We start from the raw sequence: 19670 nt of genomic DNA, 5'->3' as shown, positions 1-19670 counted from the left end.
ATGTCAAAGTGCCGGATGACTATCCGCTGCCCCGGTCCTTCCAGCACCAAGTCAACTTACGGTGCGAGAGTAAGAGGGAGCGTGAAAAATGGGTCTCCCAGAGTAAACTCAAGATGGATGCCAGTAGGGTTCCTCTTGGTGCGGACGAGGGGCGGGCGATGCAGCTGTTTGATGCTGAGAAGGGATGGGTGCCCCCGACTCAGATTATTCTTCAGGATGAGTGCTTTGCTTTGCCGCGTCGGCCTCATACCGGCCCTCAACCAGGGTGAGTAGGGTCGGTGTGAGGCCCATCTTTGCCTCGTTATGCTCCTGTTTTTAGAGCTTTGTTTTACTTCTTTTATGTAACTCTTGTCCGGTTTCTGCGCAGACCGGTTTGGCCAGGATCTGTCCGAGAGGACCTTGAAGAGGTTAGGGCTTGATAAGGACGGGAACGTCGTTGAGCGGCACCGTCAGGCTGACGCGCGTGATCGTAGACTGGCTCCCAACGAACTTATGGATAAGCAGCTGAAGGCACTGGATCCGGCGGCGGCTCAAGCACGGGTTCTCGGAGGCGTGCCGAAGAGAAGACCGAAGGCAGCGTCCAGGTTGGCGACGACGTCAATCCCAACTCCTTCTTCAACCCCAACGGCCCAGAGGAGCATGTGGAGGTCATCGATGTCTCCGAGGAGGTGGTGACCGTTGCGAAGGGCCCTCCTCCTCCGAAGAAGATAAGAGAGCCACTGCCGGCTTCTACCGTTGCCGGGGAAAAGAAAGATTCACCCGACCCTCCGTCTAAGAGGGCCCGGACTAGTACGGACCTAACCTGCGGTTCAGACTTAGCTGGTTCGTTATGCATTCCCGATGACAGACTCTCTGATGTGTCAATGAATGTTGACATGGATGCGGTTGTGTAAATTTTTTGTAGATCCGCCGTCGGCAGCCGTCGTTCTTACCGAGCGGCAATTAGAGAAGCGATGCGAGAAGGCGGGTGATAGGAATGTCACCGTTGACTCAGACTCGGAAGGTTCCCCGCCGAGCTTGTGGCAGAGGGTACGAGAATATCCAAGAGGCTGGCGAAGTGGACTCAATCGCCGGCTCCTACCTTATGGAGCAAGAATGAGGCCATGGCCCAGCCGGGCCACCGATCCAACGGCTTAAGCTTGATCTCTCCGCCGCAAAGGGAGAAGCGGGAAGGCTAAGCTTGACCTCCTAGCCGCTCGGAAGCGTGCGGAGGAAGCCGAGAAGCAACCTGCGGCCGAGAGGGCCAAAGTTGAGGTCGCGATGCCACCGCCCGCCGATTCTTTGGAGGAGCGGGACGGGTATAAGGGTGGCTACGACGCCGTTGTTGCCAAAAGGGAAGAATGGAGGGAGATGTATGAGGCTCAGTCGGAGGCACTCGCGGACACTAGGGCTGTTCTTGCCCAAAGGGAGAAAGATATTGAGGTGCTTCAAACCGAGATCATGCCTAACCTGTGCGCTCAGTTCCGGGATCAGGCCGAGGAAGCGACTAGGGAGGCAATCAAGAAGCTCATTCCTGAAGGCTCCTTCCCGTGGGCAAAATTTGAACAGCTGCTGGATGAGATGGCCGAGGCCGCGGAAAAAGCGGCTGCGGAAAAGGTGGAGGCGGCGAAGGCGGCTCAGATAGCCGAGGCCAAGGCGGCCTACGATGCAAAGGTGAAGGAGGCCGAAGAGGAGGCTGAAAGGCTGAAGGCCATGTGGAGATGACAAGCTTTCCTCCGGGCGGCCACAAAGCTGACGACGCCGCTGCCGGCGGTGGTGGCGGCATCAGCGTAGGGAGACGGGCGGTCGTCACGGACTCACCCGACGTCTCGGATAGCTTTAGCTGTTCGGGGCCAACATCGAGCCTTTCCTCCCTGCCATCTTTTGGCGCTTCAAATGTCATGTCTGTAACCTTTTACTTTTCTTTTCCTTGTTTATGTAAAACTTTGGTAGGTTGCGTTTTGGCTTATCCCTATGGGGACGGCCGTCGTCTGCATTCTTCTCGTTTGTAATCTGTTATCATTAATGAAAGTTTGCTTGTTTTGCCTCTGGCTTGGCCGAAGTCTTTTCTTGTCTTCGTCTGAGTTGTCTTCTTACGTTATTAATTGAGCGCTTCTTTTGTTTCTACCTCGGTCTGGCCGAGGCAGTTAGAATGCGTACCTCAACTGTGTTTAACGTTCCTGAGGCATGCCGATCGCTTTTGCGAGTATCGCGCTGGTAGTGGCTGCCGTGGCGTCTACCTCTTGGAGTGACTGCTGCGGCGTCTACCTCTTGGGGTGACTGCCGTAGCGTCTACTTCTTGGGGTGACTGCGACGGCGCTTGCTTCTTGATAGTGACTGCCGTGGCGTCGACCTCTTGGAGTGACTGCTGCGGCGTCTACCTCTTGGGGTGACTGCCGTAGCGTCTACTTCTTGGGGTGACTGCGACGGCGCTTGCTTCTTGATCGATCGCTAGTGGCGTCTACCTCTTGGAGTGACTGCTGCGGCGTCTACCTCTTGGGGTGACTGCCGTAGCGTCTACTTCTTGGGGTGACTGCGACGGCGCCTGCTTCTTGATAGTGACTGCCGTGGCGTCTACCTCTTGGAGTGACTGCTGCGGCGTCTACCTCTTGGAGTGACTGCCGTATCGTCTACTTCTTGGGGTGACTGCGACGGCGCCTATTTCTTGATGGTGACTGTGGGGGAAAATGAACACTTTGATGGAAAACTTGGATGATTCTTCATTAGATAAAAACGTGGGTCGGGGTGCCCACAGTTGTCTTGGGCACCTCCGCCGCCTATACAAAATTTTCCCGAGATTGTCAGTACCCTAATGGCTCATCAAAGGTGCACCCTCCATGTCTGTCAGCCGGTGTGTCTTGAGAGAGCGTCGGACCTGGGAATGTACTGTATCTGGAAGGACCTCAATTTGGCGGTGTCGGCTTTTACCCTTTCCAGGTATCTTATTATCCCGTCGTCTCGAGCCTCACACTCTCCTCTGATTTGGCTGGCCACCAATAGTGAGCATGTTTTCACCACGACGTGCTCCGCCCCGGCAGCCCTAGCTAACTCAACTCCACTTATCAGCGCCTCGTATTCGGATTCGTTGTTTGAGGTCGAGAGAGTAAGTTTCAAGGCATGCTCAAGCACGTCCCCGTTTGGGCTGGTGATAAGAATGGCAGCTCCTGAGCTGTTCGCCGTGGGGGACCCGTCAGTAGTTATTTCCCATACGCCGGGATGCGGCTCTTCTTGGTCGGTCGGGGTTCCTTCAACCATGCCGACGTCGGTATTCATCGGGTCACCCTCCTGCTGCAAGGATGGGCTCTTCCCCTTTCCTGACTTCTTTGCCACTTTGAGGGATTGCATGTTGCACCCTCTGACGGATATCTGGGTGTTGACCACCTCGTCTTTCTCGTCCTTGGAGACGAGTTTATGCGCTTCCCCCCGGTCCGAGACATACATTAGTGTCAGGGCCCGGATTGACATCACTGCATCAGCCTCACTCAGAGTGACGCGGCCTATGAGGACGTTGTAGGCGGATGAGCCGTCAATGACTACGACCTCAGATAGGACGTTCTTTGCTGCATTCCCCTCGCCGAACATCACCGGCAGTCTGATCAACCCCAGGGGTACCAGGCCGGCCCCGGAAAAACTGTACAACGGATTGGTGCAGGGGTTCAAGTCTTCAACCTTCAGACCGAGGTTGAGAAAGCACTCCCTGAACATGATGTTCGTGTAGGCGCCCGTGTCAATCAGGCACCTCTTGACTAGGTGGTTGGATATGTCCAAGTGGACTACAAGTGGGTCGCTGTGAGGGGCGATGACTCCCTCGTAGTCCTTCTTTCCAATAGTCATGTCGGGGATGTTGGAAGCGGGGACCGCTGTTTTGGGCACAAAGTTGATGGCCTGATACAGCTCGTTCAGGTGCCGTTTGTGCCCATGAGCGGACCCACCGTTCTCGTTGCCCCCGATGACAACATGGATCACTCCTATCCGTTCAAAGACGGATTTCTTATTTGAACCGCCGGCCTTAGTCTTTTGGCCTTTGGCAACGTACTTGTCGAGGCTCCCCTTCCGGATTAGCTCTTCAATGGCATTCTTCAGATGCCGGCAGTTGTCAGTAAGGTGACCGGTGTGGCCGTGATATTCACAGTACTGGCTCGTGTCACCGTCCCCCTTCGGCTTGGGGGGCCTTTCCCACTTCTGGCCCTCGTTCTTGCTTAGGGCGAAGACCTCGGCGGCAGATGCGACCAGGGGGGTGTGACCATTGAACCGTTTCTGGTAGTACGATCCTGAACTCCCCCCGGCGCCCGCCGAGTTCTGCTTCCTGGCAGGCCTATCAGACCGTGACCTATTACTGTCACGGCGTCTTTCATCCGGGTTGTCCTCCCGGTGGCTCTTCTTCTCTGAGTGCCCAGCCTCGCTGTGGCCTACCCAGGTCTTGTGATAGTCTTCCACCTTGATGGCCTGGTCGGCCATCTTCCTTGCGGCGTCTAAGCCCAAGCCGCCGCACTTGATGAGCTCGTTTTTTAAGTCTCCCCTTGGGAGGCCTTTCATCAGCGCGAAGGCTGCCAGCTCGCTATTCAGCTCACGAATCTGCTGAACCTTGGCGTCGAACCTCTTTACATAGCTTCGGAGAGACTCGCCTCCCTCCTGCTTGATAGTCAGGAGGTCCGACGTCTCCACGGCCCTCCTTTTATTGCAAGAGTACTGGGCTAAGAAGGCGTCCCTCGGTCGGCGTAAAGATACCGAGCCGTCGGGCGACCCCTTGTACCAACTCGAGCCATCCCATGCAAGGTTGTTGGGAAGACTTCGGCACAGAGACTTCGTCGGGTTGCTCCCACACCGACATGTACGACTCAAAGGCCTCGGCATGATCGGTGGGGTCGCTATCCCCTTAGTATGTGAACGCCGGCAACTTTAGCTTGGTTGGCACGGCGGTTTCAAGGACGTAGGCATTGAGGGGCATGCCTCGACCACGTGTCGAACGACACGCGGCGATCGGCTCCTCGCATTCCTAGTCCGGCTCCTCTCCCCGTGGCGGGAAGGGCTTCTTCTCCGACTCCGGTGAGTCGGGCTTCTTCTTCGACTCGGTGAGTCGGGCTTCTTCTCCGACTCGGCGAGTCGGACTTCTTTCACTCCTGCGGGGGTGCCTCGTAGGCGCTGCGGCGACGCCGTCCTCTCGCGAGTGCGGGAAGGACTAAGGTCTACCACTAGCGCTCCGGGCTCCCCGACGTCTTGACAGGACCGGCTTCTTCAGTGCTCCATTCAAGTCTCTTGGAGTCACATTCTCAGGCCCTGGTCTCTGGACGGGTTACGCCGCTCTTGTCGGTGTGACGGTGTGAGGCGTACTACCAATTATGTCCGGAGTAGCTTTAGTTTATTTGCATCGACCACATGTCCCATGATGGTGACCTGGTTGGCGGGCGGCGGCGTATCTGGTATTATTGGCATCCCGTACTCCGGTTGAATTACCGGCCGGTGGAGGTCGCGCAACCCGTAAGCGTGGACGGTATTATCTTGGCAGAACCGGTTTCGTCCAGTTACGAATACCTCTTGTTGTTTTGACATCTTCTTAGCTTTTTGGGTGGGTTTTTGTTTTGGTTTTTTTTTTTTTGTTTGGGAATGAATGTGACTAGCTTCTAGTATCTATCCCCTGAGACGGGCGCCAATTGTTCGGGTGTAATTCCGAGAAGCGATTATACGTTACCACCGTGCTTGTAGAATGATGTCTTTAGTTGAATCCTCCTTGCGGTCTCCTGAAATGATGAACAAACTGAGGGCTCGGCCTTGGACCGAGCGAACTCACTCCGACGCTCAAGTCAGTAAACTTAGAGAGATAAGTTGTTGTTACTTGGCGAAGTATATATTGTAGAGAGATAAGGAAGATATTACCAGATGAATAGTGATTCTTAGGTTAAATTGTGGATCTCCTCCTCAATGAGAGTTGAGGAGTATTTATAGACTTTCACCTTTTGTCACGTAGTGGCCAAGTGGCCAAGTGGCTAGCGGTGGAAAGACTGATCTACCCCTCAGCCGAGGGACCCATGGCAGGCCGGCGGGCCCTGTTGACTCACCGCCGAGGGGTCTTGGATATGAGCTCGCGGATGTGTGCCCCGGCTGGCTAGTTGTCCCCGCCGAGGCACAAGAGACAGGCCGACAGGTGGCGTCGGTTAGGCTGTCTAAGCCGTTGACTTGCTGTGGATATCTTTGACCTTGCTCAATATGTTGACTGGTCAGCGGGTGCAGAATATGCCCCATCAATATATATTCTGTTAACTAAATAAATTTCTCCATTCGTCTCAACCATTAGTAACCTTTGATTAAAGTTCTTTTCACAAATAATGAGAAGGGTAAACAAATAAAGGGGCGACGAGAGTAGTATAGTGGCAGTCATGTATCACTATTTGAGGACGAATATGTTATTACACAAATTCTCATTATAGACGGACACTATCCGTCTATACGTTTAGACGGATACAATTTCTCCTCACAAAATACTCATTTGCCATAAAGTGGGAAGCACATGGGGGTGCCCCACCTTGTCCCCCACTCCCCCTACCCATTTTATTAGAGATCTTTACCCGTCTGTTCGCCCCATCCGTCTATACCAAGACATATTGATGTTATTATTTGATTTTAATACTAAGTATTTCACTATTGAATATAAAAGTCGAATTTTTTTTAACTTTTACTTTAAAAAAGTCCATAGATTAAAAAATAGATACACTCAGCTAATGCTCTAACATAATGAGTGATTCTCTATTTTTAATTGAAACATATTATCTTAAAAAGTCTAAGTAATATGATAATATTTTACGAGTAATGACATACCGAAGAATAATAGAAGCATTTTTAAACAATGAAATGTAATTCTAGTTGAAATTTCAAAATGCTGATTTAAATTGATATTCCTTATATCCCTTTATTTAGGCCATGCTCTTTTCAGTTGAAACGAGTTGAATTGAATTGAATTGAATGAAGATGAGATGAATTGAACTAAATTGAATAAATCCGAGATAAAGTGAATGGAGCTGAAGTAAATTAATTTTGTGAAGAAATGAGTTGAACATAACTGACTGAAATTGAATCCAATTGAACGAAATAAAGCTGAGGTAAACTGAAATGAGCTGAGATGACCCTTAATTCGGCACAAATTCTTATTTCAGACGACTACTTTTCGTCTGTAACTTCAGAAGAGCAAATGTAACCATTTTATGATTAAATGTAATCACAATGACAATAGAGTGTTAAAGTTTATGATAACTTATTTTTTAATAATGGTCACATTTAACTATAAAATGATTAGAAAATTTCATTTTATTGTTTCAAATAAAAATGATCGGTCTGAAGCAAGATCAACTGCTAACTCTGTACTGTATAAGTTGAGTCACAAAGAACTGTTGGGACTTTGGATTGAGATGACTCGCACATCGAGGTTGTTGAGGTGGGCACTTTGCCAGATTAGCGGAGCTTTACTATGAAAATACGATATTAGAGGTATGCACGTGCGGTATAGGGTACTCAAAAGCTGGTGCATGTGCTATACTGATACTCCAAACTCCAAAGTACATATTTTTTGTTTAATGACTACTTTAATCACTGAGTTAAAAGGTTCTAGGAGTAAAATTTACTCTAACAGTAACCTACGTATTAATTATGAAACCGATTCGTATCATGTTTTTGGATCATATAAATGTCCGCGGGTTCTATATAGACAAAAAAAAAAAAACTCGAAAGTAGTGAATTTTGAAAAAAAAAAGTATTATTGCTCAAGACTTGGGACAACAAAATGGAAAAAATTCCACAGAAATTTATGCACGAAAAACATGATCCGGTCGATAATTTTGAGGACAAATTATCTGCCATAAAATGAGTATAGCATTACAGATTTCCAGTCTCCTGAAATTTTCTAAAATCCAGTACAAAAGAATATAGTGAAGCCAGCTTATACAGCTAAAAATAAAATAAAATACTTTTATACCGTAACTTACTGCGAAAAAGAAAAAGGAAAACAAATACTTATACAGATACTAAAAACTACTCCGTACCGTAACAAGTTACCATCGAAACATAAGATGGTAAAAGGATCTAACTACGACAAATTCACGGCAAATAAGGCTGTCGGCATCCAGCGATACAATATTTTGGAATGTAAGTGTGTAAATCTATGAAAGAAAATAAAGATTTTCATATGGCAAAACCTAATAATAGCCTAGAAATGTATATAAATCTATACAGTAACTTGGAGGGTAGAGTTGGACGAAGTCTTAGCTTTTTCCTTCACCATTGTTTGCACAAAAAGCTCTCCAGCCCGGTATGATGACCGTACCTACAGTACTGAGAGTTCGTAATGCCGTAATGCTTAACGTCGATACACATTTCATTTGTCGGTTATGATCGGCTTGATCAATTCATTCAGGCCGCGACTAGAGTTTCGGACATATACTATAGGAAGGAATATACCAATCACCACCTTAATATGACTAATTACTTAACATATGGTCGAGAGTTGAGATGGACCAAAACGAAATACGTTAACAAATGGGTGAGACACTTGGGTCTTGGGAGTATTATATGGGTCGTGCAGAATCATGACTGTTTTGATGAAGGTTATCACGACCACATTTTGATGAGTCTGCAACTCTGCATGATGCACCTGTAAATCGAGATTAGACATCAACGATTGATTTCAAGATCAGGATAGAAATCTGACATGCCAAAATAAATTTCCAACCTTTTTAAATAGAGGTTAGTAGCCAAGTAGTGGTATGGAGAGGCCATTTCCTCTCAACGGCCAATATGTATTCCGGTGTAATCTGATGGCTCTATATTTATGCATAAAAATAAAGGAATAAGGAAGAGTAAAGTACATTGCATTATTTTATGATTGTTAAGAGAGGTAATGGCCTCTCCATTTCCTAAACTCGTGGTATGCCATCGACCATGATTTCAGGCGTGAGTCTCTGCATTGTCATTTTTTTTACTTTTACTGTAAAAATAGTGAGGTTAGAGCATGTTTAATTTAACCCCAAACTGTGATATTGCGTGCTCTCTTGTGTAAATACTGAAGTTTTGACCCGACAAAACTAATCTGATTCATCCATCATTCTCCACAAAAACACACTTTCTCTCCTCTTATGTCCTTCAAAAACCCCATTTTCATTTTTCAGCTCACTTTCCTGTAGATGATCAACCCCATCAACAAAATCCCCTATAAATTTCATGAATCTCTCAGTTTTCTCATTAAAAAACCCTAAATATATCTGTAAATTTGGTGACCCTTTTTATCATTATCAAATATCAATCATGGATTCTGATTCCTGTAATGCTTGTTTATCTTCAATCTCTAAAAGATATCAATCTGGGTTCCAATCTCGATCAGGTATATCACTTGTTATGCAAAAAGTTCATTTCTTTTTACAGTTTTATTGAATGTGATTTCTGGGCATACATATCCGTGTCTTAAGCTTAAAACGAGTCAAATTGTACCTAGTTAAAGTCAGTGGCGGAGCCAGGATTTGAACTTAGGGGGGCGAAAATTTTTAGGGGGGGCGAACGACTAATTTCATAAGGTACCCTCGAAAAATTTAACTAAAAACTTCGAAAATTTCATCCGTCAGGGGGCGACCGCCCCCCCTAGCCCCCCTAGCTCCACCACTGGTTAAAGTCCCATCTATCTATTTGAATTTGATATGCCCGTCTTAAACAAGAATTTGTGGATGCTTATTTATGCTGTTTTCTAATTTGTACTGTATAATAGATGTGTTTATGGAGTTTGAGGAGATTGATGGAGATGATGATATAAGGGAGGAGTTTCCATGTCCATTTTGTTCAGAGTATTTTGACATTATTGGACTTTGCTGCCACATTGATGATGATCATCCTGTTGAGGCCAAAAATGGGAATGGGGTATTTTTTATTCCTTATATTTTGTCAAATCTTATTCAAGTTGGTAACTTTATTAGCTGCTAACAATTTTTCAACTTTATCAATTGAATGATTCTCTTGTTGTTCCCAAAATTACGCCGAGATTTTTTAGGATAGGGTGGCGATTGAGTTGAATAGGCTTGTGGTTAAGTTGAGTTGATTAGGCTGGCTTGTATTGCTGTAGAAAGTAGATAGATTTAGTAGGATAGGGTGACGATTATATGATCCTATTCTAGTAGAGGGAGATCAATTGAAACGGTAAGGTAAATAGCCGACATTGTTAAGGTCAATCTACGCATGTTGGGGTTTGGGAAAGTTCATAAGGCTGCTAAATACTTATGGATGTTAAGGTGTCAACGATTCTTGAAAGACCTTATGGAATGTGGATTACTCGTGTTGGAGATGAAGGGGATCGCGGGGAACAAGGCTGTTAGTGTTCCCGCTGATGATGCAATGTGTGACACGATCTTTACTCAAAAGGGTTTGGAGATTGAAAACAATATTTTGGAAATCAAAGAAAAGAATGATGGGAAGTTGAAATAAAAGGTGAGTTACCAGTAATGCCGAGGTTGGTAGTGGCAGAGGATCCATTGATCCTTACCAGGGTACTTGGATGACCAAGGTTAGTGTTGATCTTGAGTGGCCGAAGGCTATGCTGGAGGGTTTTTGGGGCTGTTTTAAGGGAACAAACAACAGGGATGGCGTATATGAAGACAACAATGACAGATGAATACAATGTGCAGCGTCACTCCTTAGGGGAGTTCGTGCAGCAGGCTCGGAGTTTGCAGATTGGTGGCGCCAACATAGAGTGCACAGCGAGAGTCTGCGCTAACATATATGCAGTCAGTTCATACCCAGTTGGCCAACTTTGATGGGCGAATTGCAGCTATACCACAACTCTCAATGCATGTCTGGACCGCCTCTGATCCATAGAGTACAAAACCCACAACCTCTAGCCATCCTACCTATATGGTTTATCCTAGCTTTTGTCACCTAGACCGCTCTTTTCTTTCGGAGTTGTTTTGAACTTCTTGTATGGATGATGTCTAGGTCTTTTGGACTTAATCTTTTGTGATGGATGCTTTTAATTATTAATCTATGCATTTTATGGTATTATTCTAGTCGTATTTTCTTCTTTTCGATGATGTCAAGAGGGGGAAGATAATCGTCCGGAGTGCGTCATTTCCCTAAGTTTGCTCCTTGTCAAGATCCTTCGTTTGTTAAGGTTCACACCCTTAGAAATTAGGGAGCAGTATCTTAGTTTGGATATTTGAATCTCCAAACCTGTTTGAGTAAAGATTGCGCCATACATTGCATCATCGGCGGGAACACTGACAGCCTTGTTCCCCACAATCCTCTTCATCTCCAGCGCATGAGTAATCCACATTCCAAGACTCTTTCACTCTCATCTTTTCTCTTCCTCCTTTCTTAACCGAGTTTCTCCCCATCACTATGCATTGGATTCATCTCAAATTCCACTGAGTCAGTCTTACTTGTGTCACTTGTTGTATCACATGCCGTATCATGTTCACACTGGGGTCACCAGTCATTTGACGTGTCGAAGTAACTATGCACAGAGGACCACTGTAAATGTCACAATATCTTAGTCTTTGATAAATTGGATTTTTCAGGGGTTTTGACGGCTTGATTAACTATTCTTTATTTTACTGTACTATCTTTTATTATACTGTAACAGTGTACGTATTATTGATCTGCAGGTATGTCCAGTTTGTGCTATGAGGGTGGGTGTCGATATGGTTGCACACTTGCACATATCACATTGCAACATGCGAACATATTTAAGATATCCTTTTGGCGTCTAATATGGGTTCTTTCTTGTTTAGTACTCCTATGATTTACTCCTTGCCTTCCATACACTCTTCTTAGTTTAAAAAAGTGTGCCTGAGGTGCAGCTAATTGCAAGACGCACCGAGGCTTGCAAGTACACGACCTTTTTGTGTGTGTCAATACTTACAGGCAGTCTTATGATATATTTATGGAAGTTGAAATGTAAGAGATTTTAATATAACATAAGATTTAGTTACTTTTTCTGAAATGGCAACACGAAAGTACCTGCTATACTGATCTTTTCTTCAGATGTGGGAGATACTTTGTTTTCGTGATCTTGCAAGCATTGACTTTGCACGGATGTGAAGAATAACCTTTCATATTTGAATTCCTTGACTATATCTAACGTGCAGCGCAAGAGAAAATCACGTAAAAGTGGATCTCATTCTACACTTTCGCTGTTGAGAAGAGAACTACGCGAAGGGAATTTACCGCCAATATTTGGAAATTCCTCCTCGTTAGTATCATCCAATGCAGTGCCTGATCCTCTGCTGTCGTCTTTCATATTGCCCATGGCTGAGACTTCTCAGCCTGTGTCATTATCCGAGACAAGCTCTACAAAGAATGCTAGACAGGGTAATTTATTAGAGAGGTTAGTTTCCTCTTGTTTTTACTTTATTTTTAGGTGTACAATTGTCCTTCCTCCGACGGAAACTGATTGTCCGCAATTGAATGTGATGGTCAACTTATCTCAACTTTCACTATTAATTTTTTTTTTTTTCTGGAAGATATGTAGTGATACAAGGAAAAATTGATCATACTTGATTATAAAAAAAAACTAGGGTTTTTCAACGTGGTTCCCTTTTCTACGTGGTACCCTTCTGTTTGGTTGAATACTACGTTGTACCTCACGTTTAGAAGCATTGCTGATAGCCTGATAACCTTAGGCTCTATTTGGCAAAACTACCTGAAAAGGTAGCTGAAACCTGAAAAGATAGCTGAAAACTGAAAAGCTAGCTGAAACCTGAAAAGGTAACTGATAAGGTAGCTGAAAATTAGGAACTTGATAAGGTAACTGATTATATAAAAATGTGTTTGGCAAACTAGCTGAAAAGGTAGCTGATTTTGGTAAAATGACGTAAAAGGATATGAAAATTATTTAATAGTATAGAATAAAGGGGTACAAAATGGAAAATAAGTTATTTCAGGTACCTGATTTCCCAAATGCTACCTGATGTAGCATTTCATTTCAGGTACCTTATTTGACCAAATAAGCTACTTGCCAAACACTTGCAAAAAAATCAGGTAGCTGAAATTTTGGTCAAATAAGCTACTTTGGTCAAATAAGCTACCTGAAGTGTCGTGCCAAACGGAGCCAAACTCAGTAAATACGGAGTACAAAATAGTTCTTAGAATACCATAGTGCTAAAGTTCGAATATTTTAACATTTAAAATTGGAAAGAAGATAGGTTTACGATTGAGTAAATGATATTTATATTAATGGTTCAACAAACTATTGCCAAAAAATCAATTGAAAGTGCATGAACTAAACATTTAAGAGAGGCAGACAGCAGACTAGACTAGAGCATTTCGGATATTTTGAGAAGTATTCATTAAGTTTAGAGGTACCAGTGACTCAGTGAGTGTAAAAACTAGGATTACTACGTAAACTTTAAAGAACAGAAGTGTATTACATAGAAAAACTTGTATGTGGTGTTGTTAATTTGTCAATCTGAATGTCATTTTTGTGGCAACAGGAATCTGTTAACACCACCTCCATTGTCGATCAAAGATCAAGAGGAGAGGGTGAGAAGATCTGAATTTGTGCACGACCTACTGTTCTCCGCCATTTTCGACGATTAAGCTGTGAAGTTGCTGGTGTGGTTTCGGGAGACGGTGAATGTAGGAATAAATGTAATTTAATCTAGTCCTAGGTTCAAGTGAATGTAATTCTTGCTATGATGTGCGAAATCTTAAGTTAATGAAGAGGTATGTATATGTATGTATGCAGGAAAATGTATAGTATTCTTTCCAATGCTCATCCAAAGTGCTATGTCGGGTATAAAAGACTACATTTTTTCACCATTTTTCGCCAAATATTTCACACATTACGGACTAATCAAAACTATTTCACGCATCTAACAATTCTCGTTTCTTAAGTACATGTATGCATTATCACTCGCCCTCTGACTTGGAAATACTTTTCTTTTAACGTTTTCGTATTAGTTACTTCTCTTATCTTGCAAAAAAGTAAAAAAAAGAAAAGAGTAAATTGTCAATAACTCCCTTTTAAAATACACTTTTTAAAACTTACTCCTTTTTAAAAAAAAGTTTAAAAATTACACCCAAAATATTGCAAAAATTTAAAAATTGCTCCCTAACCTATATTTTTGCAAAAATGCCCCTCATTTTTTTATTTCTCATATGTTATTGACCTCCCACTCAAGGACTCCACGGTAAACCACCACAATCCTCCACCAAAAATCCACCATCATATTCGTTATATGAGAATAAAAACTTAAGGGCATTTTTGTCATAAAAATGTAAAAAATAGGAGTTTGGGAGCAATTTTAAATTTTTTGCATTATTCTGGGTGTAATTTTTAAACTTTTTTTTAAAAAGGAGTAAATTTTTAAAAGTGTATTTTAAAAAGGAGTTATTGATAATTTACTAAAAAAAAACTACATTTCCAAACACAACCCATAAAACTACAACGCAAAAACAAAGAAAAACCACATTTTGATTTAACTCAACTTTTTGGCATATACAGTCATGAATTTAGGGATGGCAGTGGGACGGGGACCCAGCCCAAACCTTTTGGGCCGGATCCTTATGGATCGGGTCTGGATCTGAATTTTTGAGAATCGTGCGAATATGGGTCGAGTATGAGTCTTAGACAAGTATTTCGGGTCCGATTCTTATTTATGGGACCCGACCCTTAGACCCGTATACTTAAAAAAAAAAAAAATCTTAACTTAACAAATACAGTAACACACATGGTTCTATTTTCTAGATTAAGATCCTCTCTATTTCTTTCTCTCAACCCCATTTAATAATAATTTCCCCTCTAACTTTCATTTTCCCTTTACTTTTATGAATAAATTAAGGACGGTTAGATATTTGGAGAAAACAATCTCAAGCGGTGTAAGTATGGTGGGTGAGCAAAACCGGATATCCGATACGGTTTTGGAAACCGTATCGGTTATCCGGTTTTTTAAATCCCCTTTTTAAGTATCCTTATCCGATACGGTTTTTCCGTATATACGAAAACCGTATCCGGTATCCGGTTTTCAACCTCACTTTATGTAATTTAATATATTTTTTTTCTTTTCTATGTGTGATTCTTGGTTTTTTTAGTAACTTAAAAGTGTTTTAAAAAGTTATAGGAGTAAATAAGTTATAAAGTTTAATACTAATAAGTTTTAATCACCAACATATTGGATATTTTGTGATTTATGTATATATTTTAATATTTTATTTCAGGAAAAAGCAACCGTATCGGATACCGTATATCCGGTTTCATATTTTGCCAATCCTTATCCGAGACGGTTTTTAAAGAACCGTATCAGATATCCGGAAATTCGTATCGGATATCCGAAAATCCGTATAATTAAATCCGTATAGCGTATCGAATACGTATAATAAAACCGTATCGTATAATTTTGCCTATTTTACTATCTTTCTTTACCAAAATCCCAATTCTCTCATTGAACCCAAAACCCACCTCTAGGCTCTAACCCTAAACTCACCTCTAACCATAAACTGAGATTATACGGCAGCCGACGACGATAGTGACCGGCGAAGACGACGACCACCAGCAAGAAGGATAAATCCCTCTTTTTTTATTCCTATTTCGAATCCATCAATTATTTAGTAAGTATGATTTTAATCTTTTTATTGTTTTTAATTTCATATGCTTATTTGAATTGAATCTCATACGAATTTGCTATTCAGTTTTCTATTCAAACGAATTTGCCCTTAAATTAGTACTGTATTAATTTGCTATTCAATTGATATTAATTTGTTCTTAATTTCATATGTTTCGTCTGATTTTACTGATGATGATTTGTCCAAGAGTGTGCTAGTTAATGAATGAGTGCTTTAAACTTTGAGCTTTGCTTATTTGATTTTCAGGGATAATGTACATGTGCTAGTTAATGCAAAGTGAAATCAGTGGTGTTTGAATTTTATTTTTGCGTATACCTTTCCAATTACAAAAAAATGCATTAATTACTCTAGATAATTGTCCTCTTATTCTTTTGGGGTAAATCCAGTAGAAGAATAAGAAGATGGTGGCCGAAATTGGTAGTGAGAGAAGGATAGTGTCATAATTTGGAGTGGGTATAATGCAATTCTTTCGTGTAGCGGAAGAGGCTTTGTGGATTTTGGGATGAGCCATGCCGTGTTTTGGGCGAGTGGTTTGCTGCTTTTGCTTAAAAATAATATCTACCATGAGGGGTTGTGGCCGAATTTTAATAGTGACCAAAGGAGTGGTGGTCGAATTTTAGTAGTGAGATAATGCAATTTTGGTGGTAATTTGGCCAAGAGGCTGGTGGCCAATAATTTTGGCGGTGGTTGACCAAAGGAGTTGTGGCAAAACATTAATAGTGGGTTTGCTGCAATTCTTGGGGTTGTGTAAGGTGGATTAAGGGTGGTGGTAGTGCAAGAAGATCAACTCTTAATTAAGGCGTTAACTTTTATCAAGAACCTCACTCTACCACATTTGAAGACCATCTCAATCAAAGCTTTAAGGTTATGATTGACTCAATCAGTGATCATATATCTTATATCTTGGGCCATTGAAATTAAGAAACCGTTGCTTATGAATTAGTAGATGAGTTTTTAAATTCTAAATTTGCAATTAAAGAAAAAAGAAAAAAGAGTTGGGAATTCGGGTCTCTGCAACAACAACAACATCAGAGCCTTAATCCCAAAATGATTTGGGGTCGGCTGACATGAATCATCTTTTCGAACCGTCCATGGGTGCACGCACGCCTCAAAATGCGAATAAAAAAGGGAAGATGAAAAACAAAAAGGAAGAACGAAAGTGTAATTGAAAGTCAAGGTGAACTTAGGGGTTTTAAAATCGAATTCCGTCTTTCTTTTATAAAAACTTAAAATTTAAATCGAGAGAAAAAAAAAAAGAGGGTAGAGAGTCAGGGTGAGAAATTAGAAAAGCATTGCTTTGTTTTTACTAAATTAGATTTTTTTTCTTCTTTTCCTACCACTATTATATTATTTTAAAACTCTGAACAATGGGCCCTTTCTAGCTTGGGCCCTAGGCCGCCACCCTTTCAGACGACCCTCAGAACCGGGCCTGATTCCAGGAATGTGGATAGATAATGCTGTGTGAGATATTTGTGATTGCTGAGGAATACTATCTACCTTCTCCTTTCACAGTCGGTTAAAATATTGTATATTTTGCCTCATCCACTTGCCATCCGACCCCACACGATATATATTTGTTTAACCGATTGTGAGAGGGCAAAGGGAGAAGGTTGGAGAGAGAAGGTTGGAGGGAGAAGGTATATAGCAACCCTCATGATTGCTATTACCTCTTTTTTTTTTTTTTTTTTTTTTGTGCCGGAAATTCTGTAGTGCTTAACTCAAGGATAAATGATAGCCTCTAAACCACACATATTAAGTTTTTACAAGGTTAAGATACTTTAACTCAAAATGGCGTAATCCCATCCAAGTTTGAACCTTAGTTTAAAACATCGCACCTCGCTCCTTGGATGAGTACCAGCCAAAACGCCTCAGTGCATTTTGGGTGTGCCTTTTAAGTAAGGCTCACTTAACAAGACTTACTAGTACACATTTTCCATTCTTTCTCGTCAAGATCTTTAATTATGCTATATCTTTTCCCCATTATTCCTAACTTTTACTCCTTTACATGTTAGCCAACCTTAAAAGTAAAAACTATTAGAGAAGTTATTGTTGCCTTTTTTATTTGGAAAACACAAATTTGTTATTAAAAATAGTGTGCCTTGTGATTTGTGCCTTGTCGCCTAGACCCCTTAGCGCCTTGGTGCGTTTTGACCCCTTAAGACTAAGGCTTGAATCTGAAAACCTTTAGTTATCCATTCATGTTTTGACCAATTGAGCCAACCCATTTGGTATTCGTGATTGTTATCTTGCTTGTTCTCGTATGTGTCAATATCATTTCGTGGTTTTCAATTCATTATTCTGGTTGAGAATTATAAAGCTGTTTCTGATTCTTTTAATCGTGTTGTTTGGTGACATGTATTGGTTGTTGCAGTTTACCCTTTGTTATCGATATTTAGTTTAAGGCGATAATAGATATGATTACTTTTTTTCTGTAGCGAATCCTTCACCAGGCTTTCTTCCTCCGTTGTGATCCTCAATTCCAGCCAGGCCCTGCAGTGATCCCATATGTTGATGTTTAGTGCGGGTAAATGACACGGCTTCTGATTTCTAGGAATTAATTGAGGGTGGATTTTTAAAGTGAATTTTATATTGTAAATGGGCAAGAAAAAAGATAAGAGGACGGCTAAGAAGCCTTTGACATCAGATGATAAACCGGCTAATGTTGATGAGAATCACAATAAATCCGAGATTATTTTGACTTCATCCACAGAACGAGAAGTTGAACGTCAGATTGCTGCAGTCAAGGCAATTTCTGACATGGAGGTCGACCACCTGCTTACAGGGCTACACTTGATTCGTTCATACTTCAGTGAAGAGCAATTACAAATGCCCGTCCTAGAGTTTTTTAAGGAGAATCTACCTAATGTAGAAGTTGTTAAAAACAGCCAAGACGAGCATTTTGATCTCAGAAGGAAGAATGAAGCCGGTAACGTGTATACAAATACTACTGATGGAAGGGATATACATGCCTCCCTTTTCCATCATATGAGTATGGCCTATCCTTCCGTCTCTGCTGCAGGACAGTCTTTTGATGGGCTTCAGTTTTCAGCTAAGACAGTGAAAAACCATGTGCCTGCTGATGATCTGCAGTTTGGGAATTACTTGTCCCAAGAGTCATTTAATACTGCAATGCTGGGGATGCCAGAAGGTCTTCAGACTCCTGGGGCGACTAGCCAAAGATTGTCTGTAGGCATGACACCAAAAACAGTTAGATTGCCTAAACATGGAGAGATGCTTCTTTCAGTACACGGGTCTCCCCTTGGTGTTTATAAAGAAGATGACATGGAAGCAATACACGAGGTGGAAGAAGGTTGAATTAGGTTTCCTGTTCCAAGAAGTTTTGGATCTTACCGTGAACCTCTGAAAGCTCTGGAAGTAGTACATTTTAGATTATTGACATACTTCAGCTTCTTCCCCCTTTTAAGTTTGATATCACTATGAATATTTCATTTAAGCCATTGTTAAGATCTTTTGTATGAACCTATGTTTTGAATAGGCGAATGGATATAGTTGTGTAGTAAGCCTAAACTAATGTATTAGTCTATGCTATCTAATCTCTTTATTCAAGGTTGTTATTCAGAGAATAGCCTGCAATTCTGAAACTAACTCTCCACTTCTGGCGTGCTTTCTTTATTTGTTTGACGACGAAAATTCTCAGTGGAGAACAGGGAAGTGACAGAGACAGAGCTGCAGCCAAAATAAATGGTTGACTGTTAGGACTTTATTGAAGCTTCAAAGACTCTGGAAGAGGAAGTTGAAGACGCTGAAGCGTGGAGATGAGCTGGTACTCTGGTAGCCTGGTAGGGTACTCTTTAGCATTATCGTTTTTTTCTGCCCGACTGGATTTCTTTTTAGCTGTTATGCAACATATACGTATACGTAAATGATTCTGATTAATAATAATCTCTCTTTTTTAAAAGGAACTAGTGGTGTATTGGTGTAATGTTGAATTGAGTATAACATTTTAGCTAATGTATAGGCCTGCTTGCTTCTGTGTGAGTAAAGGGATGAATGTGAACAAACAATATCATTGATAAGTGATAACTGCTTAGTATGCATGCGCTAGAATGAACTTCCCTGCTTCTAATCATTTGAACTGGAGCAAG

At 42.4% G+C, this 19670-nt stretch overlaps 1 protein-coding gene and 1 pseudogene across 2 annotated transcripts; both read left to right on the top strand.

Moving 5' to 3' along the window:
- Positions 1 to 8904: 8904 nt before the first annotated feature.
- On the top strand, positions 8905 to 13758 carry LOC141595078 (protein DEHYDRATION-INDUCED 19-like; annotated as a pseudogene).
- Positions 13759 to 15347: 1589 nt separating this feature from the next.
- LOC141595085 (uncharacterized) lies at positions 15348 to 19158 on the top strand. 2 transcript variants are annotated; one of them, XM_074415059.1, is made up of 2 exons: positions 15348 to 15549; positions 18000 to 19158. In XM_074415059.1, exon 2 carries the CDS (start codon positions 18160 to 18162, stop codon positions 18877 to 18879), a length of 720 nt encoding a protein of 239 aa, XP_074271160.1. In that variant the 5' UTR covers positions 15348 to 15549; positions 18000 to 18159; the 3' UTR covers positions 18880 to 19158. The 2 variants fall into 2 exon arrangements, with proteins under 2 accessions (XP_074271160.1, XP_074271164.1); XM_074415063.1 differs by having other exon boundaries at positions 15348 to 15553.
- The last annotated feature ends 512 nt before the right edge of the window (positions 19159 to 19670 follow it).

Source organism: Silene latifolia, chromosome 1 (genome assembly GCF_048544455.1).
Source record: "Silene latifolia isolate original U9 population chromosome 1, ASM4854445v1, whole genome shotgun sequence".
NCBI lineage: Eukaryota > Viridiplantae > Streptophyta > Magnoliopsida > Caryophyllales > Caryophyllaceae > Silene > Silene latifolia.
Note: the sequence above shows the minus strand (reverse complement) of the source record. Positions and strands in the feature narration are given on the sequence as shown.